General features: G+C 55.0%; 7 protein-coding genes across 7 annotated transcripts; 3 read left to right on the forward strand and 4 right to left on the reverse strand.

The window, feature by feature from the left end:
- Positions 1 to 118: 118 nt before the first annotated feature.
- Positions 119 to 1404, reverse strand: ERG20 (Farnesyl pyrophosphate synthetase). The gene is made up of 2 exons (XM_018274850.2): positions 1205 to 1404; positions 119 to 1157 (listed from the first exon to the last, which is right to left on the reverse strand). The coding sequence occupies exons 1-2, from the start codon at positions 1322 to 1324 to the stop codon at positions 234 to 236; spliced, it is 1044 nt and encodes a 347-aa protein (XP_018130339.1). The 5' UTR covers positions 1325 to 1404; the 3' UTR covers positions 119 to 233.
- Positions 1405 to 1563: 159 nt separating this feature from the next.
- On the forward strand, positions 1564 to 3898 carry CDC23 (Anaphase-promoting complex subunit 23; the record flags this gene model as incomplete). Its single annotated transcript, XM_018274851.2, has 3 exons — positions 1564 to 1960; positions 2011 to 2719; positions 2765 to 3898. The coding sequence occupies exons 1-3, from the start codon at positions 1863 to 1865 to the stop codon at positions 3896 to 3898; spliced, it is 1941 nt and encodes a 646-aa protein (XP_018130338.1). The 5' UTR covers positions 1564 to 1862.
- An 87-nt stretch (positions 3899 to 3985) lies between these two features.
- On the reverse strand, positions 3986 to 6401 carry VE01_05388 (uncharacterized protein; the record flags this gene model as incomplete). Its single annotated transcript, XM_018274852.2, has 2 exons — positions 3986 to 5622; positions 5679 to 6401. The coding sequence occupies 2 exons, from the start codon at positions 6399 to 6401 to the stop codon at positions 4261 to 4263; spliced, it is 2085 nt and encodes a 694-aa protein (XP_018130341.1). The 3' UTR covers positions 3986 to 4260.
- A 2534-nt stretch (positions 6402 to 8935) lies between these two features.
- Positions 8936 to 9910, forward strand: VE01_05389 (uncharacterized protein; the record flags this gene model as incomplete). Its single annotated transcript, XM_018274853.2, has 1 exon — positions 8936 to 9910. The coding sequence occupies one exon, from the start codon at positions 8936 to 8938 to the stop codon at positions 9569 to 9571; it is 636 nt and encodes a 211-aa protein (XP_018130340.1). The 3' UTR covers positions 9572 to 9910.
- A 207-nt stretch (positions 9911 to 10117) lies between these two features.
- Positions 10118 to 11042, reverse strand: VE01_05390 (uncharacterized protein). Its single transcript, XM_018274854.2, has 3 exons — positions 10718 to 11042; positions 10430 to 10505; positions 10118 to 10316 (listed from the first exon to the last, which is right to left on the reverse strand). The coding sequence occupies exons 1-3, from the start codon at positions 10761 to 10763 to the stop codon at positions 10136 to 10138; spliced, it is 303 nt and encodes a 100-aa protein (XP_018130250.1). The 5' UTR covers positions 10764 to 11042; the 3' UTR covers positions 10118 to 10135.
- A 1205-nt stretch (positions 11043 to 12247) lies between these two features.
- Positions 12248 to 15474, reverse strand: VE01_05391 (uncharacterized protein). Its single transcript, XM_059463697.1, has 5 exons — positions 15162 to 15474; positions 14815 to 14993; positions 14670 to 14727; positions 13875 to 14581; positions 12248 to 13691 (listed from the first exon to the last, which is right to left on the reverse strand). Exons 2-5 carry the CDS (start codon positions 14974 to 14976, stop codon positions 12696 to 12698), a joined length of 1923 nt encoding a protein of 640 aa, XP_059319694.1. The 5' UTR covers positions 14977 to 14993; positions 15162 to 15474; the 3' UTR covers positions 12248 to 12695.
- Positions 15475 to 17744: 2270 nt separating this feature from the next.
- On the forward strand, positions 17745 to 21871 carry GSY1 (glycogen synthase). Its single transcript, XM_018274856.2, has 5 exons — positions 17745 to 18974; positions 19028 to 19125; positions 19200 to 19475; positions 19527 to 21085; positions 21179 to 21871. Exons 1-5 carry the CDS (start codon positions 18905 to 18907, stop codon positions 21363 to 21365), a joined length of 2190 nt encoding a protein of 729 aa, XP_018130248.1. The 5' UTR covers positions 17745 to 18904; the 3' UTR covers positions 21366 to 21871.
- Positions 21872 to 21877: the final 6 nt, after the last annotated feature.

A 21877-nucleotide genomic window follows, 5' to 3' on the forward strand; every position in this document is an offset into this window, starting at 1 on the left:
TGTCATGGACGTTCATACCCAGAACAGAATATCCCCGGTCGGCTCACCTCGGTGCGATTAAACCTAGAGAGATAAGATACTTGCTTGTGGTCACGTTGTGTACATATTGGTCCTAGTTGCTATTATTGTAAATTTGCATCAGCTTGTAGTCTTGTCTAGTGTAGTCTAGCTATCAGTATCTTGACTTTGGAAGATTGCATGAAGAATCGAAAGGACTTTTAACCCTAGCGCCTCTACTTTGTCCTCTTGTAAATCTTGCCCAAGAAGCTCTCAAACACAGACTTCTTCAGGCCATCGCTCTCATCAGTCTCATCAATGAGCTTCCTGATCTTGCCAACCTCGCTCTCTTCATACTCCTGGTATAGCTTCTCCAGCCCCAACTCGTTGTACAGCTTCTTGACAACAGCCTCGTTATCCTTGTTCTTCCTGCCGTAGTTCTCATCGAGGACCTTGCGCTGTTCTGGTGTCGCGATCAGGAGAGCCTTGTTGACGAGCCACGAGCACTTGTTGTCTAGGATGTCCGTGCCGATCTTGCCAATGTGCTCTGGGTCGCCGAAGTTGTCAAGGTAGTCGTCCTGGATCTGAAAGTAGGTTCCGAGGGGGATGAGGATGGCCTCAGCTTGCTTGAGGTTCTTCTCGGTAGCGATGCCGAGCTGGTGGAGGGCCAGGGCGACGGGGAGGTAGAAGGAGTAGTATGCGGTCTTGTAGATGACGATGAAGGTGTACTTCTCCATGGAGAAGTTATCCAAGTCGACCTTGGTCTCGGGTGCGGTGAGCAGATCACAGGTCTGGCCAAGCTCGGTTTGGAAGGTAACCTCGTGGAAGAGCTCCATAAGGTCAACGTACGACTTGTGCGAGCGGAAGTACTTCTTGAGGAGAATGTAGATGGCGGACTCGAGCATGAAGGCGTCGTTGATGGCAATCATTCCAACCTCAGGCTGGCGGTACCAACAGGGCACACCGCGGCGGGTAATGCTGCTATCCATAATGTCATCGGAGACGAGGAAGTATGCCTGGAGGAGCTCGGTCAACCACCCAAGGGTTGCTGCCTTAAAGTACTCCTCCTCGTTCAGTTCCTTGCCGGTCATGAGCGAGACGGAGTCGGGAACGGACATGCCGCGGTTGCACTTTCCGCCGATTGCGTTCGCATTCAGGTTCTATAAACTCGTTAATTGGGTTCGGACATGTGGTGTGGCCTCCGTACGTTCTTGAACCAATCCAGAGCCTGCTGGGGAAGGCCATAGGACTTTGAGTGGGCGAGGACATCCTCAACAAGAGTTGGGAAGATCGACTCGAACTTCTCGAGGGCGGCGGACTTGGCCATTCTGAAATTGAGAATGCGGAGATGTGAGTTTGAGGTTTGGGGAGTTGTGTTTGGAGAGGAAATGCGGGGGAGGGGAGAAGATCAATTAAATTGGGGACTTTAATGTGAGAAGGGCGGTGGAGGGGTAACAATTGTTGTCCCGCTTCCCAGGGGTTTGGCGGTGTGCGAATTGGGATAGCTTGGATTCTAGGGTCGGCAGAATATCCGGCGCGACAGGCATTATCAACATCGCGGCTCCTAAATTGGGGAATTCATATATAAACAGACCATTGCTGCATTTCCCACCTACGACTGTAGATCCGAGGGCTGCTGTGTTTGCCGAAGCTACTAGAGTTTATAAACTAGCCTGCTGTGTTTCAAGTTTTCCTCTCGGAGCGAATCTCCGACTTATATATACAAATCACGCGTGTTATACCGAACGAGGCCAGATACAGCGCCCCAGCTCCGTTGAGACGATTAAGCAGTCGGAACCACCAAAACTTGGGCTTGAATAGCTGTGGATGGTGGGACAAGTCCACTAGGGATAGGCGACAGCGACATGGCTCTCAGCGAGCGAGAGACGGGCCAGCTTCGCGCGGCACTACAGGAAGCAGTGGTGAAATGCTCGGAGAGATGTCTCTACCAGTCGTCGAAATGGTAAGTCAGCATCCGTTCTGCGAGATATGAGGCTAACGAAGTATATCCAGGGCCGCAGAACTACTCACATCCCTTCCCGAGGAAGATGCGCCAGAACCCGAAGACTCGCAAATGACTGAAATCCTGGCCAGCGGCATGCCACCTATTGTTGTGACGGGGAACTTGGACCCTGAAGAATCGGCGCTGGAGGCGAAAGAGATAAACAAATATTTACTAGCGAAATCGTTCTTCGACTGTCGCGAGTTTGATCGGTGTGCAGCGGTATTCCTACCAGAAACAATGTTAGCAGGAGTCTTGTCGACGGAGCCATTAGGTGCCAGTCAGAGCCCTGAAGCGTCGAAAGGAAAAGGCAAGGCGAGGCAATCAATACCAGCAGCACGCCCGCCATTGGGCGCTAAACTACCCAGGCTGAGCCAAAAGAGTTTATTCCTTGCGTTATATGCGAAGTTCATGTCTGGCGAGAAGACAAAGGATGAGGACAGCGAAATGGTTATGGGACCCCACGACAGCGGGAAGACGATAAATAAGAATCTGGTGACGATAAGCAGGTATCTAGAGGCTTGGTTCCAAGAGAGGACCACCGAAACGGGAGAAGTTGTGGGCTCCCAGGGGTGGCTGGAATACCTCTACGGCATTGTCCTCGCGAAAGAGAAGAACGAAGAGGAGGCCATGCGGTTACTCATAAGAAGCGTTCATTTATACCCCATGAACTGGGGCTGCTGGTTAGAAATGACCTCTCTAATAAGCCGCGTCGAAGATGTAAGCCACCATCGCCCCCAATTGAGTACATACTAACACTCCCAGCTCAACCGCATATCCCCCCACCTACCCCAAAACATCCTCTCCTTCGTCTTCCACCTCCACACCTCCCTCGAGCTCTACCAATCCACACCCTCCCTCCACACCCAACTCCACCAACTCCTCAGCATCTTCCCCACCTCCCCCTTCCTCCTAACCTGCCTCGCCCTCCTCGCCTACCACACCAAAGACTTCATAACCGCCGAGTCCCACTTCTCGCGCCTCCTCGCCCTCCACCCCCACCGCCTCGACTCCCTAGACCACTACTCCAACATTCTCTACGTCATGGCTCTTCGCCCCAAACTCTCCTTCCTCGCACACCTCTGCTCCGCCACCGACAAGTTCCGCCCCGAAACCTGCGTCGTCATCGGGAACTACTACTCCCTCCTCTCGCAGCACGAAAAAGCAGTAAACTACTTCCGCCGCGCCCTAACCCTCGACCGCGCCTGTCTCTCCGCCTGGACACTCATGGGACATGAGTACGTCGAACTCAAGAACACGCATGCGGCTATCGAATCGTACCGCCGCGCCGTGGACGTCAATCGTCGGGACTACCGCGCTTGGTACGGCCTGGGACAGACCTACGAGGTCCTCGAGATGCACGCCTACGCCTTATGGTACTACAAGCGCGCTGCGGGCCTGCGCCCCTGGGACGGCAAGATGTGGATGGCAGTCGGATCGTGTCTCCAGAAGATGGGCCGCGACGCTGAAGGCATCAAAGCCCTCAAGCGCGCCTTATTCGCAGACGGATACTACGATGCCGGAGCCGGGGCCGGATTCGGCGCCGGGCGCGGCGCGCGCACAAAAGCGATGGATCCGGAGCTGCTCCTGCAGATCGCGGGAATGTATGAGAGGATGGGGGAAGGGGCTGAGGCGCGGGAGTACATGGAGCTTTGTGTTGCGCAGGAGGAAGGGGAGGGGGAGGAAGAAGAATGGGGGGTGGGGGTGACGGTCGCGACGAGTAAGGCGAGGATGTGGCTTGCGAGGTGGGCGATGGGGGAGGGGGAGTGGGAGGTTGCGCTGAGGTATGCGACGGAGCTTTGTCAGGATGGGGTGGAGGTTGAGGAGGCGAAGGCGTTGGTTAGGGAGATTAGGGCGAGGGGGGAGGCGGGGGAGGAGGGGGGGATGTCGAGTCCGTAGGGTGGGAGTTTGGGGGCGGAGTAGGTTTGGGTTGGTAGTGGGATTGCATGGGTTGGCTGTTTGCAGGTCACGGTTGTTTACATAGGCTGTGGAGTATATTGCTTGTTGCCTTGTTGTTTGTTGCTTGTATCCACTATGCTACACTTGCACACATGATATTTGTTACCAAACCCAAACCTTAACATGGTATTCATCCTCGGATCCAGCCCTCCCAGCCCAACCTCAACATGGTATTCCCGTCCCACCTCAACCCTCCATATGAACAACCTAAACCCTCAATATGCTATTCCTTCCCAAACCAAGTCCTTTCTACCACCCAACCCAAATGCATCCGTCATCATCATAATCATCATAATCATACATCACCCACCCCCCTTCCTACCGTCTAAACACCGTCCCCGACCTCTCCAACCCTCCCCCACACCCCCCGCACCACCCCCCGCAACCTCCACCAGCGGCACCCCCCTCGGCGCCTCAACACCCCTCCCCTTCCCCTCCCCCCTCCACTGCGGCGCCTCCACAAACCCCGTCTTAAAATCCAACAACGGCGCCGGAATCCCCGGCACAGGCGGCGCATCCCCCGCCGACCCCACCATCGTCCCCGCGCGCGACCGCGTCGACCGTGTCGATAATCCGCGCTTCAACCCTGACGACGCACCTGCGCCTGCGGACCCGGCGGCGCTGTTGTCGATGGGGGATATGGCGGTGTTGAGGAGGGAGGGGCCGGCGATGAAGGGACCAGCACCGAAATCGGGGTTTGCGGACCCGCCGCCGGCGAGATCGCGGGCTGCGGCTTGGCGGGCACGTTGGGAGTAGGTTGGGCCGAGGAGGGAGGTGGGGGAAAAGGTCTCGTCCGGTGCCGGGGGGGAGTCGCGGTCGCGGGTTGCGAGGGGGGGGAGGAGGGAATTGCGGAGGTGGAATGGGATTTGGCGGTCTGGCGGGGCGGATGTGGGATCTGGGGATGTGGTGGAGGGGATGGAGACGGCGAGGGGTTCGAAGGAGCCGAGTGTGTAGGGTGTTGAGGTGGGGGATGTTTTGGAGGTGGCGGCGCGAGCCATGGTTGAGACGAGGTACCAGGAGCGCCATCTCTGGACGGCGGATTGGAAGGCGTCTGCGGTGAAGGCGTCGTCGGTGCAGAAGAAGTGGACGAAGTTCTCGGCGGAGAGGAACATGGTTGCTTTTTGCTGGGATTTGATGGCGCAGCAGTGCTTTTTGGGAGGGGCTAGCTTGCGTAGTTGCGAAGGGACGGGGACGTAGACGTCGAAGTCGGAGATGTGGCAGAGGGCGAGGGCGTCTTTGTCGCTGAGCTTCCCGCCGGATTTGCGGTGCGCGTAGAGCTGCCCGCTGGGGAGGAGCGTGATGTACGATTTTATCCACCGGCCGGGCTTGTGGGAGTGGTGAAGCTGGGCAGAGAATTGGTCTGGGCGTCGCCGTGGCGCGGAGTGTGGCCATAGGTCTGTGTCGTGGCGAGGGGAGTCGGAGCCGGAGAGTACGAGCGCGTTCTGAGTGTCGCGGTCCCAGGAGTTCATGATGTCGCGGACGCGCTCATAGCGGCGGATGCGACGCTCTACGCCGGCAGAGGCGTATGACTCGCGCAGGATGGCGGAGTCGGGGGTGACGGACCCGGAGAGGATGTTGGTTGCGGAGTAGATCAGCTCTTGGGCTGTGGTTGTCGGGGTCACGGGTAGATTGATGGATGCTTGCTTGAAGCGGATGAGGACGCGCTGTTGTGAGTTAGTTGGTGCTCGTCTGGTCGCATTTTGTAAGTAAAGAAACTCACCCTCTCTCCAGCATTCACAGCCGAAACAGGCGCATCCATCCCCACCATCGCTGCCTCTACCCTCCTCCCGCTCATCTCATCGCTTGTGCTCCTCGTCTCCACTTTCGTCTCTGCCTTCCCCCCCGATCCCGGCGGCGTCGCTGTAACCTTCGCAGAGCTCTTCTTCCGCCCAAATATCTTGAATTTCCCGGCACTACTCGCACTCACGGGCGTAGGAGACAGCGGTCTCGGCGCAGCCACAGCAGCCGCAAGTGTAATCTCCAACCTCTCAAGATCCTTCCGCTTCTGCTCAGCAAGTAAGCGATGCGCCTCCTCTTCGTCTGCTTTCTGGCGCTCCAGTCTCTGCGCCTGTGTGCGCTCGTGTGCGCGCCTGAGCCTGGCTTCTTCCTCTTGCGGCGAGAGGGGAGTTGGTGGTGGTGACGGCGAGCGAGGAGAGGGCACGTGTGTGGTCTTGTCGTCTCGTCGTCCTAGATGATCCTGTGGAATCGCGCCCGCTGGAACGTTTCGCGTGGGCAGGGGCGTCGCGTGCGCATCTTGTGTCGCTGCCCTCCGTCTATATCGAGACATGCTCCTCTGTGCAATCCCACCCTCTGGCTGTGTGGCTGGTGGAGGCGCTGGAGTCGCCATCGCGGCCGTATTCGCCTTCCTCACCGACCTGTACCTCGAGTACTTCGCTGGCGCCTGCACTGCTGGCGCAGGAGCGCTATCGGTGATCGTCGCCATGGCGGGGTTCAGTGGTTACTTTTTCGATTTCGTTCGTCGTTTGCGCAAGATCGGCCTTCGCGCGCAGTGCATTGCCGGCCCTTACACGTATTGTATTTTTCGACTTATTACAATTATCGTGGTTTTCCGAGGGATGTTGTGTGTTTGTGGAAAGGGGGTGGGGGAGGACAAAATGTCTCCAAGGTTGGTGAATCAGGGGAATCGACGACGGGGAAATTTAATGTCTTAATGTCCTGGCTGGCCCATCAAAGCTGAACGAAGCGGCCTGAGCCGTGTTGGCGTATGCAGGGTCACCAGTGGTTCCGCTCTAAATTAGCGGAGCGGGGAACTTGGCGGGGATTGGTCGTGGGCGGAGCGGACCTTGGCGGGAAGGGAAGCGGAATCAGGTTTATGGTTGTTTAAAGTTCACTCTCTCTGACGGCTGTCAGCTTACAGAGTGGCGTTCTCTGCTCTTCTTTGTCAACTCATATTATGAATTTACAGTGAGATATTGCCTAGGTGAATGTTTGCAAATCGGTGGGAACCGTTGATAACAAGGTAAGAAAGGGATAAAGATGCGGCCACCGAGTGCTGTGCAGGTTACAGTGAGTTTATCTCCTCAATTTCTCACATGAAAGCTCCTTCACTCTCTCTCTTTACAAAGATCATGGCGCCGTCTTCTTTCCACCGGCAGGCTCATTAAACAAATATTCGCTATCTGATTTATATCAAGTCTTTGCACTCACTATCTGAGTCCTTGAGTTCATTGCACTTGCTCAACTCCTACCTCCAGCGTCAGGACGGGACGACATTATACCTCGTTATCGGCGCAAGCCCGCGAGATGCACCCCGAGCACTACACTGTACTACGAGACAAGGCGTGCCTGGCTAATGCGAGGCCGATATAGACCAAGAAGCTACGGGGCAGCGGCGACGATGACGATGAAGAGGAGTCGATGGACAAATCGAGCCCATGAGACTATAAATTACGGCAATTCAGGCCATCATTGTTTACCTCGAGCGATTGGTAGATAACTATGGGTTGAATATGAGTGAGGCGGTCGATTTCTGAGTTCCACCACGCGGCGCCCCTTTCAGGCATTAGACATCAGGCATCAGGCATCGGTATCAGGCGGTGGTGACGATGGAGCGCGGCAGTGACAGGAGGCGGCAGTGACAGGAGGCGGCAGTGGCAGGAAGTGGCAATGGCAGGAAGTGAAAATGACAGTGACATGCAGGCGATTCTCCAAGGAGGAGTGGGAAGCGTTGCAATGAACGAATTTTGCTGTGCTTAGTTCGGGAGCGAGGGTCGGCCATGTCGCTAGTTTGCATTGAAAATGAACTTTTGCGATGGTTCTCTCCTGGGAGGGAAGGGACGAAGACGACTACTTGATACCCAGCTTGATGCCTGAAAAGGGGGAGCAGAGCACGTGCAGGAAAACAGGAAAGAGCGCAAAGCTCTGAGGAGAGAGGGAAGTCTGGGCTCTGGGGAACGCGCATAGCTGGCAAGAGGGTTGTAGATCAAGAAGAGGTCGGCTGGCGCTATGGAAATGAAGAGCTGGGAGCCCATCTCATCTGGCGGGAAATGTGGGAATAAGTTCGATTTCCCCATCTCGATTCTAGGAAAGTGGTATAAAGACTGCGAGGAGAGTGAGATACCAGCTGCTAATACAAAGTCGTCGATCGATCTGTTCGAGCAAAATACCACGACCCCGCGGAGACCTTAAATTCGCAGCCCGAGCAGAGGCATTAGGTCTAGAATCTCCGCGGCTTCGTCTAGTAATTACTAAACTTTATACTTCGTATATGCCGATAAACCATTGTGACATTGTCTGTGTGTCTAATTCGGTAGGGGGAAGGAAAAGCGCAAACGATCCTTGCGATTCCTTCCGATCCTACCAGCGATCCTACCGACCGAGCTGACTGACTGCATTTGCACAAATCGTCTGTGCATATCCCCATCCCATCACCCCCATGAAAGAAATACCATCTCCTAATTGAAGAAGCAAAAAAAAGGGGGCATACCAGCCAATCTTCACGGCTTTAACGAAGACAATAACAAGAAGCAAGGAAAAATATATATATATAAGTAGACCAGCTTCACTTTTCCAAGCCATCAACCGTTTGCGCCCAAAGCCACCCCCCCTTGCACAAGCCTTTCACAACGTCTCGCTAACAGCCCTAACTCAAATCGCCCAAAAAAACCGACAAGCATCTCGATCCTCCCAGCCCGCAATTTCCACCCTCTTCCGCGCCGCCAATGAATCGCGCGCCGTGCCTTTTTATAGACCGGGGAAGGGAGTCCAGCCGCACGTACTAGCTTCAGCCGGCAACGCGATGGAGATGTAATGTAATGTCATGTCATGTAGAGAGATCCATACTTAAGACCTGTCGCGCCCGTGTCCTAGGGGATCTGCTCTAGTCACAGCTGTCTAAACCCTCAATAGTCGGCCTCAATAACCTCAATCTCGACCTCAAGCCCTCACGCCCTCACGCCCTCACGCCCTCACGCCCTCACGCCCTCACGCCCTCACACCCTCAAACCCTACAACAAGATGCGCGCCACAACCTACACCCTCCTCGCCCTCCCCCTCCTCGTCTCCTCCACCCTCCTAACCCCCCCCCTAGCCCACCGCTACATCCCCCAACAAATCCTCGTCAACTTCTCCCCCCTCACCCACCCCTGCACCGCCTACGCCAGCACAGACACAGCCTGCGGCCTCCTCTGCCTCCCAGAGGGGTACACCTGCTGCCCGGACAAGCTGGGTGGTTGTAAGCCCGGCGAGAGCTGCGTGAAGGGTGATAATGGGGAGTATGGCTGTTGTGGTGGGGGTGGGGGGAAGTGTACGGGTGATGGGGGGATTGTGGATACGGGGGGGAGTAAGGAGACAACGACGGGGGAGACGGGGAGTAGTAAGACGACTGTGACGAGGAGCGAGAGTACGACGACTGTGAAGGACACGGAGACGAGTACGGGGGAGACGAGCACCACAACGGGGGAATCGAGCACGAGCACGGACGCGGAGACAACAACGACGAGCGCGGAGACGACGGCTACTACTGATGCGCAGCCCACGCCGACGGGTGAGACGACGGCGGCGGGACCGACTGTTACGGGTGGTTCCGCGGTGTATGGTGCTGGGTCGTTAGGGGCTGTTGGAGCGGTTGTTGTGGGGTTGTTTGTGTTGTAGGGCGTGTGTTCGGGCTTGTGCTGTAATGGGGAGTGAGTGTGCGGCTTGAAGATAGTTGTGGGATGGGGGATGGATGTGATGAGGGGTTGATGGGGGGTGTTTGGAGCTGGAGCGAAAATTGCAGGACGGACGGGAGAGGGGTTTGGATGGAAGATGGGTGGTTGGAAGATGGAAAGTGGTTTATACCCCCAGCGCATCAAGATCTGCCCTGCACTCTAGCAGATGATGAGGGGTGAGGGGATGGATATGTGGCGTGGGTTGTTAATACTGTATATGAAACCAAGATGGCAGCATGCATACTTAAATAGCAAAATCAAAGATGAGATTTCATAAACCTGCGTCCTAAACGCCCTTCTTCCTCGCCTCGTCGGTCGATCTGTCGTCAAACTGTCGTCATTGCACATTCGCACATCCACTGGATGTCCTCCTATCGAACCTCATCGTCGAGGCACATCCGCGTCCTTCAAATAGTCGTAAATTACCGCCTCTCTCCCTTCCATTATCTCCCCCCCCCTTCACACTCCCTACACCACCCCAGCATCCCCCCTCACGCAGCGGAATCCCCTAATGTCTTACCTGTGGCGGCGCAATAGTCCCATAAGTCTGCTGTCCCCCCCCAGTCTGCACACGCTCGCTATAAACCCCTGGGGCGCGATGGGCCGCGTATTGGCCTTCGAGAGCCCGCTCGCGACGCTCGTAGTATACGTATTCGAGGTAGAAGGCGTGGATGTGTCCTGGGATGTAGCTTGGGTGTCGTTAGATTTCTGTCTGTATGTTTGTGGTACTGGTGGGGGAGTTGGGGGGAAGAGGAAGGATAGGGAGGGAGGAGGACGAGAGGAGGGAGGATGAGATGCTTACCCAAGAAGCGTGAGGCAGATGTTAATCAGAACATCCGCACCACACCCCGCGACGCAGAAGACGCCTGCTGGTGGGACTGTGTGTGTGTTATTAGCCTTTCATTCATCTATCCATCATGTCTTTCTTTCTTTGGCTCATCCATCAGTCGCCCATCCATCTAACCATCCATTTATCCAGTCCGGCAGGCAGAGAGACGGATAGATAGATTGGCAGCTAGACAGAGAGATAAATGGGCGCTGGCAGACAGCCAGTTCGCGTGAATGAAGTTGGAGGAGGGGAGGGACATACAAAGGAGGGTGATAAGAACCACCAGAATCGCTGAAGCAGCACCCATTTTTGATGATTCGCTTTAGATGTTGTAGTTGTAGTTGTGTATATCCTAGCTAATCCGCTCGTGTGTCGCTTTTCCTAGTCCAGTCGTTTATTTGTTTGTATCCAGTATCGCGCTCTGGGGTATCTCTCTATCCTCTCGCAAATAACTTTGTGCCTGAATCCAGTGTTCAAATAAACTTCACGCTCGTAGATGTAAAGAAGACAAAGGTCGTCGTACTACATCCAACAAGAGGAGAGGGGAGGAGGAGAAAGGCGCTTACCATTACCATGTGCCAGCCCGCCAAGCCCTCACAAAAGAAACAATGACGTAGTCGCCCTTTCCGCACCACCACCGCCACTCAACGCAACGGCGGCGGCGGTCGGGTGGCTGGGGAAAAGGGGGTCCTCTTCCCGCCGCCACAATATGTGTAGTGTATTAACCAGAGTTACTAGGGATGAGGAAGAAGGGGTGGGCGGGATGTGCATAGTAGTATGAGGAGAGACCGGTGAAGTCGAGGAGTCTTCATTTTTTCATTCGTATTATTATCAAAGCCAGAAAAAAGCCTCCATCCATCCATCTCCATGGCCATGCGACTATAACCCCCCCCAACCCAGTCCTCCCTCTTAAAATCCCCAAGTGCAGAGTCTATGCTACACCCCTCCTCCCACCCCAGCTAGCAAAGGAAGAGAGAAAGAACTTCGCGCAACGAAAGAAAAATCGATGCCTCACACCCACTCCCCCCAACAGAGCAGCACAAAAAAAAGTCAAGGGCAAAAAAAACAAGATCACGAGAGTAACACATCAAATTGGCAAAAAGAAAAATACAACAGGAAACAAGACCCCCCCTCCCATCCCCCCCCTTTCCCACCCCCTTCCAAATCCCATCCCAAAATCCAAATATCAACCCCCCCCACCCCGTCCGCCAATCCCCATCCCCCGTCGAATCAAATACGCTCAGATATCAATCCCCGCCCCAAGCTCCCCCCAGCCCACCGACCAATATGCACAATGCACACGCTCCACCGCCCCAGCCAGCACACCAGCTTTCAGCTCCCAAAAAACCCCATCCCATCCCATCCCCCGCGCCATGCAACTTTTGTGATTTCTTTTACCGTGTTCCAGACGCTCCTAACCCAACCCCCAACCCAGTCCATCCAGCTTTTTACTCCCCCCCCCCCCGGCCGACCACCCGCCCACCACCCAAAAAAATCCATGTTGCGAATACATCTATCCATCCCCTCCCTTTTCCATCCCATCCACCCAAACCCCACACCATCCGTCCCCGCACGCAGCACAAGCAAGACACGCAAGACACGCAAGACCACCGCAAGCCCCTGCCCGCATCAACCGATTGAACCGAAAACCCGAACCGAAAACCGAAGCAGAAGCAGAACCCGAACCCGCCCGCTTCCCAGATATTCAGATCTCCAAGATTTTATTTCGCTATGCATCGCGCCCCCAGACCAGAGCAACCAGACCCGACAGACACCCCCACCCGCCCAACCCGCTACCTAACCCGCAACCCAAAGCCCGCCGTCAGCAACGACCAACCCCCCGACACCCGCCACCAAAAGCCAAAGTTTGAAAAAGCAAAAAAGAAGAAGAAGATTTGATGAAAGAAAAAGAAAAATGTGAAAACTTGAGAGAAACTTTGATGAAGAGGAGAACTGGCGGAAATGCGTTCGCATGTGTGTAGGCAGACGCAGATGTAGATGGATGTAGATGTCCTTTCCTAGCGATGCTGTCCAATCCTCTGGATGAGGATGGAGATGGCGCGTTGCGAAGGCCGGGAGAATTGAGCAGTAGTAGTGTAGTAGATAAGAGCACCAGCGAGCCCTTTGTCGTATGTATTCCAAAAATCTCGGCCAGTAAAAAATGCTGTTTCGTTCGTCCAAAATATCCCACCACCCACATCCACACCCATCACCATCCACCAGCACCATCTAACCACACCTAAGCAGGACTCTTATTCGGCGCCGCCGCCGCCCCATTCTGTCTCGCATCCCCACTCATCGCCAGCCCACTAATCCCCGACGACAGGAACGCAAACGGATCGCTCTCCCCCTGCTGCTGCTGCTGCTGCTGGTAGAAGTTCCCCGCACCGCCCGCCGGTCCATTAGTAGCAGATTGGAACGCCGCCTCAGCCGCACGACTATCAAAAGGTCCAGCAGAGTGCGCGCCTCCCGCGCCACCACCAGCTCCGCCGCCCGCACCACCGCCGTAGTGCGAGTTTAAGCCCTGGTATGGGCCGGTCGCAGCACCCAGTCCAGAGGGTAGTGCGTACGTGCTCTGCGGGCCGGGGAAATGCTGTCCGTATCCCGCGCTGGAGGGGAATCCACCGGCGGACGAAGCGAATGGTCCCGGGCCAGGAGTTCCGGACATGGATTGCGGACCCATGTTATACCCCGACGGCGCCTCCATAGGGGACGGGTACCCGGAGTCTGCGACGACAACAGCGCCAGCGCGCGAGGCGCCGCAGCGGAGACAACTCACGTTCTTGGCGAAGTTGTGGTATCCGCAGCCTTCGGAGCCGCACTTCCAGTCACCAGCGCGGAAGGGGACGACGCCACCACCACCACCACCACCCATGCGGCCGCCGCCGTGGCCGCCGCCACCGCCCATGCCGCCATGGTGACCCATGTGCTGCTGCGGGGGCATCATGGCCGCGGGGCCGTAGCCGTAACCGCCGCCTCCGTAGCCACCCATCGCGTCGCCGCTTGGTCCGGCGCCCATAGCCGGGAAGGAGCAACGGAAGCAGGCGGTGCGGCGCTGGAAGTTGGAGAAGCCGCAGGATGGGCAGGTCCAGTCTCCTGGACGGGGACGGTTCTTGCTAGGTGGGAAGGGAGTGAGGATCTCGGCGGCGCGGTCGAGGACGCGGCTGGAGGAGGGGGAGACCTCGATGGCCTTCTCGTTGAGGGCGCGGCCGTTCATGCACAGCGATTCGGCGGCCTGGAAGTCCATTAGATTGTGTCCGCGAATGTGGAAGAACTTGACGAGACGGGGGATGGGGAGTTTGATCAGCTGGTCATAGAGGAGGAGCACGTATGCCGAGGGGCCCGCGCAGACGACTATCTGGTAGGTCTCGCACAGCTTGCAGTAGAGGTAGAGATTGGAGAGGGGGGGTGTGCTAACCTCTTCGTGGGACGAGAAGACGGCGAAGCCGGAGCCGGTGGGCTTGTGCTGGTCGGGGGTGCGCAGCGTCCAGAAGGCGATCGGGCGGCCGCCGAATTGCGTGAACCAGCTCTCGAGCTCGGACTGCGTGGTGTCGTGAGGCAGGCCAGCCATGTGCAGGACCTTGCTGCGCTCCGACAGGAAAGCGCGCACGTCAGCACGGGCGTCCATGGGGCGGGTGAGCACGTCGGGGTGCTCGTGGGCTGGCTGGGACTTGTTGATCAGTCCGCGCAGGACACGGGCGAGGGTGACGGCCTCCTCCATGGCGCGGCGGGGAGATGCGGGCGCCAGGGCCTGCAGGTGGAACGGCAGGTTGTGCTTGATTGGAGCGCTGGCGGCGACGGGCTCAACCTCGAGGGCGGCGCAGATGTTGGAGAGCATGGATGGCCCGAATGGCAGGGATTCGGGGTGGTGTTGCTGCCATCGCTGGTACTCGGTGCGGAGGTCGAATGTGCGAGAGTGTTGGAGATATGGCGGCAGCACGACGGCCTTGTCGCGGGCCTCACGGGGAAGCTGGACACGCAGGTCCCATGAGTCGAGGGTGACGAAAGAGAAATCCAAGTTCTTGGAGGTCAAGTGCTCGGAGGCGAAGGCATCGAAGCGGGTGATCGCATCACGGAAGGTGCCTGCATTGCGGACGTGCTCCCACGTCAATGTTGTCAGGCTGGCTAGGGGAAGGAAGAAGTGTTAGCTATACTCTGGCCATTGTAAAAGAGGTGCAATTTCGATCAAGGGGGTAGTTGTGTCCCAACTTACTGCAGAGGGGAGTGATCGGTGTGTTGATCGGCTTCACAAGCACGCTCTCACGGTATAACTGTTCACCCAAAAAAAATCCCAGTCAGTGTCTCAGTCCTCACGAATAAATATTATATATGGGAGTGTCGAGTGAATTTCGGCGTACCTCCTCGCAGTTCTTGGCGTCCAGAAGAATCCATCCTAGCTCGATGACCTCGGCCGAGTCCTTTGTAACGTATACGCCGTGCTCATCGCAGGTTGTTGCAACGTGGACAACGACATAGCGGTCGAGGTTCCCCTGCTGGGGTGTTGGCAGAGCTATAGACATCGTATATGGTTGTATTTCTGCTTGGGGGAAAAAGGATGTCGAGTTAGCAATCTGGGGTCTGGGTATATATATATAGAAAGAGGGAGAAGAGAGAGAGTAGTAGCTTGCGCACCAGCCAGAGGATGGACACGGGGTGAGGGAGGGAGGGAGGGAGGGGGGGGGTGGAATTGACGAGGTTCACTAACCAGTTAATTTCTTTGCTGGCGTGGAAGAACCAAACGTTTTTTAAGGGTTCGGTGTATAAGATGCCCAGGAGAGCCTTTTTTTCTCGAGTGAGGGTAAGGAAGGAAAAAGAACAGAACAATGCCAAACGCTGTTCACTATACAATTGATAGCAGCGAGAGAATGCGCACAGGAGAGGAAGGAGGGAAGAGGACTCGGAGGAGAAGTCGTCTGGGGTTGTAGTAGGGAGAAGGGGGGGGGAAGGGAGCCGGAGAGGGTGGAGAACAGCTCCGTCGAAGATGTTTAGAAAGAGATTTGAGGCCGTCGTTGATGGTTTATTGGGGTGACCGTAGTAGAGGTGGTAGGGTAGGATAGGGATAGGGTGGGATAGGTAGGGTAGGGTGCTGTTTAGGTGGATTAGTGCGTTTTTGGTGTAGTTTGGTGTGATTTGGTGTGGTTTTGGTGCGGGTATGTGGTGAATTTTGGGGGACGAGAAGCCCCAAGTGTCCGTGCACGCTTCCCACGTTTAGTGGAGGACTAATGGTAGTGCAGGTAGGGTAGGTAGGGGGAGGGATAAGTATTGGATAGTAGAAAAGCGTATGGGAGGGTACATAGGAGGGAGCGATAGGAGTGATAAAGGAGTGATAGTGCACAGTAGGCGTGAGTTGGGTGCTGTACGGCAGTTCGAGCCTGAGTCCGTGTGGGTATGGGAGAGTATATATATAGCAATATTGAGTGTGTTTGTAGAGTAGAGAGTAGAAGAGTAGAAGAGCAGAAGAGTAGAAATGAGTTATAGAGTGACTGTAGAGTAGAGTAAGAGTGTGAGTATAATGAATACAGAGTAAGATGCTAACATTAATATACGGCTATATACGAATATATATGTATAAACATCATTCCTCAGACCACACATACTCACTTCCCTCTGTACTGTGTCCATATAGCTCTCCAGGTGTCCCGTATCTCCCACCGTGTCCTATAGTACTACCATTGCCAGCTTGAGCACAGAACCTCGTACTCTGTGCTCCTGTCAACCCCAACGTCACATGACCAATCCCAAGTGTACGTACTGCATATCCCGCCAGTACCGCCATAAGGGACTTCGGGTAGGTGGGAGGAAGTCCAAAGGAAGGGATCGATCATCGAACCAACCACGGGGAGGCTAAGCGGGAATGACCAGGCATAACCAGAGGGATGGTCGCCAAAGCTAGAGTATAACTATAACTACCAATGGTAGACTAAGCGTTGATTGGGTTGGTGTGTTTATTTTGGTATGGGGGAAGGGATGATGCAGGGTCTTTTTCGTGGAGTAGTGATGGCATAGCTTCGACAGTAGACGAAGACTGGAGTAACAGAACGATGAGTGCGACACGTGAAATATAGTAAGCTGAAGAGCACAGGCCAGAGATAATGGCACGGTTGAGATATAATCTTATATACTTAATACTAGTAGTAGTCTCTATACTGCTCACTCTACTCACACTATTCACACAACTCACACTATTCACACACAACTCACACAACTCACCTCACACTACCAACACTCCTCACACAACTCACACTACCCACCACACCCTCTACCCTCCCTCCCTCCGTACTTATACCCCTCCCACCCAGCCATGACAACCCAACCACATCATGTGACTTACAACTCATCCACTCCATGGAGAAGCTCTCCCTCACCAGAGACACCAGAGACACCAGAGACACTCCCAACACTAGCCTCAATACTGCCCCCAGACAATGTCTCACAACAAACCTCCCCTTCCATCTTTTTCACCTGCAGAGAATAATGCAGAGAATGCAGAGAAGGGGGTATAAATAGGAACGAGTGTCAGCCATCGGCCAATACATGCATACTATATAGAGACAACGGGCAAGTCAGTCATCTCATCTCATCTTTCTCGCGTGTTTTTTCTTTTTCCCTTTCTCGTTCGCGTTATACATCACCCACCCATCACCGACATCCAAAACGCGTTCGTCCTGCATCATCGACGTCATAGGTTAGCAGTTCAGTCAGTTCAGTTGCCATGCCATCCATCCGCCGTGCCGTGTGGTGGGCTGGCTGCATCGTGGGTGGTGGCGTGTACTGTAAAATATAGTAGGGTAGGATAGGGCGTAGGGTGGGTGTATCGTTGCATGCATCGTCGCGCGGGTGGTAGTGAGTGTTGAATGGCGAATATGAGTTTGTTGAAGAAAGTTAGTTTTCACTTTTCACTCTGTCCAGTAGTGGTGTGGTTGCGTTTTTAGGTTGAGGGGGCTTCTCTGCGTCTTCTGTGCATGTTACTACTGCTACCATTGGGTAGAAATGCTGTTGTCTGACTGGGTTGAGTATACTGTATACATACTGTATGTAGTCTGACTGGAGGAGTGTTGAAGTGTCAGTTCTGTCAGTCAGCCGTGTTAGTATGACTACAGTTAGTATGATACACTTACTATGATTGATAGCAAGTCTGCCCGCGCCTATCTCCGCCAGTAATCATCGTGTCCAGTCACCACGGCCCGTCATCGGTCAACATCGTGGTCCACAGTCAAACACAGACAGACAGACACAAGTTACTCTACCTCCCTCCTTTCTATAATCCCCATCATATATCACTCACGCTTGTAATCACAGTAGATTATTCCCTTTTGACAACCCAACAAGTCTCTTTTTTTCATTTGTTTCCCAACCTCCCTCAACGCATAAAAAAACTTCTTAGTCTTAGTATACAAGTTAAGTACCAGATACACCTCCTTCGCCGTCATCAACCGCCCATTCTACAGCCATCTCCGGCCATTTCTCCAACGCCACCCAATGTATCCCCCCCGTACCAATATCCCTCTCTACTACCAACTCAACTCCCCCTCCCCCATCGGACGCACCGCATGTACCCACACCCACGTATATTTCGAGCTCTGGACCACGGCTAAAGAGAGGAAACTTGCTACTAAAATAGTATGTTTACACCATAAATACACACAAATACACGCAAAATACACACCAGAGACACTCTAGACGCTCTGGACACACACACACCACTATCGGACTAAAACACGGAGAATATTCTTTTGCGTGGTTTAATAGCAATCCTGCACCTACATGAAAAAAAAAAAAAGATAAAAAACTAGAATCCTCTCTCCTATCTGTTGATCTTCTCTCTCTTTAGCTTCATCCTCCTCTCTTCCCTTTTCCTTTCTTTCCTTCTTCTTGGTTGAGATTAAACAGTGTCAGGTTGTCCTTGTACTCTACTCTTACCCACTACCCACTAAACTCCCCAGCCGCCGACTTTCCTCCGCGCACCCACTACGCCCGCCCCGTGCTCCAGTTCAACCTCCAAGCGGGGACCCAACTATCAACACGCTACACCCAAACCCGCTACCACTACCAAAACTGACTGGGGTGAGCTCCAAGGCGCAAGACACAAGAGACATCCCAACGTCACAGCGCGGCCCTACTATCCTACCCATACTTGGTCTACACTGCACTACACCTATACTATACCTCGACTCCCGCTCCCGAACCACTTTCTCCCTCCTCTCCTCCTCCTCCTCCTCCTCCTCCTCTTCTTCTTCTTCCTCTTCACCTCTTACCCCCCCCCTTCTCTCTCTCTCTTGTTCCCCCTCAATTCCCATCACAGGGAAATCACTAGAGATCAATCGAGGTTGACGGCGACATTCCAATCGTCGTTCGTCCTAACAGCTCTCGCCAAAGCACACCTCTCAACCCACTCTCCCACCCCAACCCCACCCGCTCGCTCGCTATCAATCGATAACGAAGCCCACGATGGCCACCACCAACAGAGATGTCCGCAACCACTTTCTCTTCGAGATCGCGACTGAGGTTGCCAATCGAGGTATGGCTACTGCTTCTCTTTGACGGGCAGCTTCACATACTAATAATTCACAGTCGGCGGTATCTACTCGGTCCTCAAATCCAAAGCCCCCGTCACCACCGCGGAGTATGGCGACCGCTACACCTTGATCGGTCCGCTGAACAGGCAGTCGGTGAGGACTCCCCAAGCTCCCCAAGCTTCCCAAAAACAATTGTTATGAGAGAATGTAACTAACAGACGACACAGGCTGCCGTCGAGGTCGAGGCGCTGACGCCAACCAACCCCCAGCTCGCTGCCACCATCGCTGCCATGGAGGAGCGTGGCATCAGCATTGTCTATGGACGCTGGCTGATTGAGGGTGCCCCCCGCGTCCTGCTGATCGATACGAAGACCGCATACAAGTTCCTGGACGAGTGGAAGGCGGATCTGTGGAACACGGCGAGCATCCCGTCGCCGCCTGGTGACGATGAGACCAACGAGGCGGTGGTATTTGGATACCTCGTCGCGTGGTTCTTGGGAGAGGTAAGAATAGCTTACTACCCTCTCTTAAGACAAATACTAATATAGCTACAGTTCGTCGCCCACGAGAAGGAAAAGGCCGTCATCGCCCACTTCCACGAATGGCTCTCCGGCGTCGCCCTCCCCCTCTGCAAAAAGCGCCGCATCGACGTAACGACCATCTTCACCACCCACGCCACTCTCCTCGGCCGCTACCTCTGCGCCGGCTCTGTCGACTTCTACAACAACCTGCAGTACTTCGACGTCGACGCCGAGGCGGGAAAGCGCGGCATCTACCACCGCTACTGCATTGAGCGCGCCGCTACGCACTCCTGCGACGTCTTCACGACCGTCTCCCACATCACCGCCTACGAGAGCGAGCACCTCCTCAAGCGCAAGCCGGACGGCGTGCTGCCCAATGGTCTCAACGTCACGAAGTTCAGCGCTATGCACGAGTTCCAGAACCTGCATCAGCAGTCTAAGGAGAAGATCCATGATTTCGTGCGGGGCCATTTCTATGGGCACAATGACTTCGACCCGGATAACACGTTGTATTTCTTCACTGCGGGACGCTACGAGTACAGGAATAAGGGATGCGACATGTTCATCGAGTCTCTCGCGCGCCTGAACCACCGCCTCAAAGCCTCCGGTTCCAAAATGACAGTCGTGGCATTCATCATCATGCCCGCGCAAACCCAGTCCCTCACCGTCGAAGCCCTCAAGGGCCAAGCAGTCATCAAATCCCTCCGCGACACCGTCGACGTCATCGAGCGCGGCGTCGGCAAGCGCATCTTCGAGCGCGCCCTGAAGTGGCACGATGGCGACCCAATGCCCGACTCTAAAGATCTCATCACGGCACAAGATCGCATCCTCCTCCGTCGCAGGTTGTTCGCTATGAAGCGCCATGGTCTCCCGCCGATCGTCACGCACAACATGGCGAATGATGCGGAGGATCCGATTCTCAACCAGATCCGCCGCGTGCAGCTTTTCAACCACCCCTCTGACCGCGTCAAGATCGTGTTTCACCCCGAGTTCTTGAACTCCGCTAACCCGGTCCTGCCGCTCGACTACGACGAGTTCGTGCGCGGTACGCATCTCGGTGTCTTCCCATCCTACTACGAGCCGTGGGGCTACACACCCGCGGAATGCACGGTCATGGGCGTCCCATCCATCACGACCAACCTCTCGGGCTTCGGCTGCTACATGGAGGAGCTCATCGAGAACTCCACCGACTACGGAATCTACATCGTCGACCGCCGCACCAAGGGGGTCGACGACTCCGTCAACCAACTCACGCACTTCATGGCCGAATTCGCGGCTAAATCCCGTCGTCAGCGCATCAACCAGCGGAATCGCACCGAGCGCCTCAGCGATCTGCTGGATTGGAAGAGGATGGGCATGGAGTATGTGAAGGCGCGCCAGCTGGCGTTGAGGAGAGCGTATCCGGCGAGCTTTGAGGGCGAGGAGGGCGGGGAGGATGTCTTTGCGGGGAGTGATGTTAAGATCTCGAGACCGTTTAGTGTGCCCGGATCTCCGAGGGATAGGTCGGGGGTGATGACGCCGGGGGATTTTGGGAGTTTGCAGGAGGGGAGGGAGGGGTTGAGTACGGAGGATTATATTGCGTGGAAGCTGCCGTGAGTTTTTGTCCCTTTCTCCTTTCTACCCTTTACTGTTGTTAGAGAGGGGTGCGTGAGATGGGTGGGAGCAGTATACTGACATGATAATAGAGAAGAGGAAGACCCAGATGAGTACCCCTTCCCCCTCACTCTCCGCACCCGCCGCCCATCGGGAAGCGCACTCGATCCTATGAGCGGCGGCCCCACTAGCCCTGCGGAGCTGGGGAAGGCTACGAATGCGGGTGCGAATGGGGAGGGGAAGGCTAAGGCGGAGGCGACGACGGCGGCGAAGGCGTAGATGGCGGCGTTGTCGTTGTCTTGGCGTAGTTGTCGTCATCGTCGTCTTGGCTTGAATGAGAAAGGCTTGTTATTGCCTTACTATCTACCTGGGTGTGAGAAAGGGGGGGGGTTGTTTTGGTACGAGAATGGGAGTGTGGACATAATGCTGTGGATGGGGAGGAGGAAATTTCGAAAAAATATGTTTTGCATGAGAGGCCGCGGGGGAGTGCATGGTTGAGCGTGTTGGAGGAAGGGGAGGGAAGGAAGGGGGGGATGGGCATAGTCGTTGTGCGCGCGTTGAGCTTTTGAACTGGCCGGGGAGGAAATATTTTTTGTATAAACATGGAAGACGCATTTTATAGCATTGCTTGCATCGCATGCATCGGTACTGTCTTTTATCGCATCTATCGCCCTGTCTGTCATCCTGTCGTCCTGTGTGTCTTCTGTGGAGTGATAGTGAGCTGGGTGATAAATGTTGTAAATGTTGTAAAGGGTGAGAGTATGAGAACCGTGTGGCTGAAGGTGTGGCTG

Source organism: Pseudogymnoascus verrucosus, assembly GCF_001662655.1.
Source record: "Pseudogymnoascus verrucosus strain UAMH 10579 unplaced genomic scaffold scaffold_22, whole genome shotgun sequence".
Lineage (NCBI taxonomy): Eukaryota > Fungi > Ascomycota > Leotiomycetes > Thelebolales > Thelebolaceae > Pseudogymnoascus > Pseudogymnoascus verrucosus.

Bases quoted from the DNA above. Each gene is read 5' to 3' on its own strand.
- GSY1 (XM_018274856.2), top strand. From the start codon at position 18,905: ATGGCCACCACCAACAGAGATGTCCGCAACCACTTTCTCTTCGAGATC. The intron at 18,975-19,027 runs GTATGGCTACTG...AATAATTCACAG, and splicing joins GACTGAGGTTGCCAATCGAG to TCGGCGGTATCTACTCGGTC. The intron at 19,126-19,199 runs GTGAGGACTCCC...CAGACGACACAG, and splicing joins GTCCGCTGAACAGGCAGTCG to GCTGCCGTCGAGGTCGAGGC.
- ERG20 (XM_018274850.2), bottom strand. From the start codon at position 1,324: ATGGCCAAGTCCGCCGCCCTCGAGAAGTTCGAGTCGATCTTCCCAACT. The intron at 1,158-1,204 runs GTACGGAGGCCA...ACGAGTTTATAG, and splicing joins CTCTGGATTGGTTCAAGAAC to AACCTGAATGCGAACGCAAT.
- VE01_05391 (XM_059463697.1), bottom strand. From the start codon at position 14,976: ATGTCTATAGCTCTGCCAACACCCCAGCAGGGGAACCTCGACCGCTAT. The intron at 14,728-14,814 runs GTACGCCGAAAT...TTGGGTGAACAG, and splicing joins ACGCCAAGAACTGCGAGGAG to TTATACCGTGAGAGCGTGCT. The intron at 13,692-13,874 runs GTTAGCACACCC...ATGGACTTCCAG, and splicing joins TCTTCTCGTCCCACGAAGAG to GCCGCCGAATCGCTGTGCAT.
- VE01_05390 (XM_018274854.2), bottom strand. From the start codon at position 10,763: ATGGGTGCTGCTTCAGCGATTCTGGTGGTTCTTATCACCCTCCTTT. The intron at 10,506-10,717 runs GTATGTCCCTCC...ACACACACACAG, and splicing joins GGTTCTTATCACCCTCCTTT to TCCCACCAGCAGGCGTCTTC. The intron at 10,317-10,429 runs GTAAGCATCTCA...ACGACACCCAAG, and splicing joins ATCTGCCTCACGCTTCTTGG to CTACATCCCAGGACACATCC.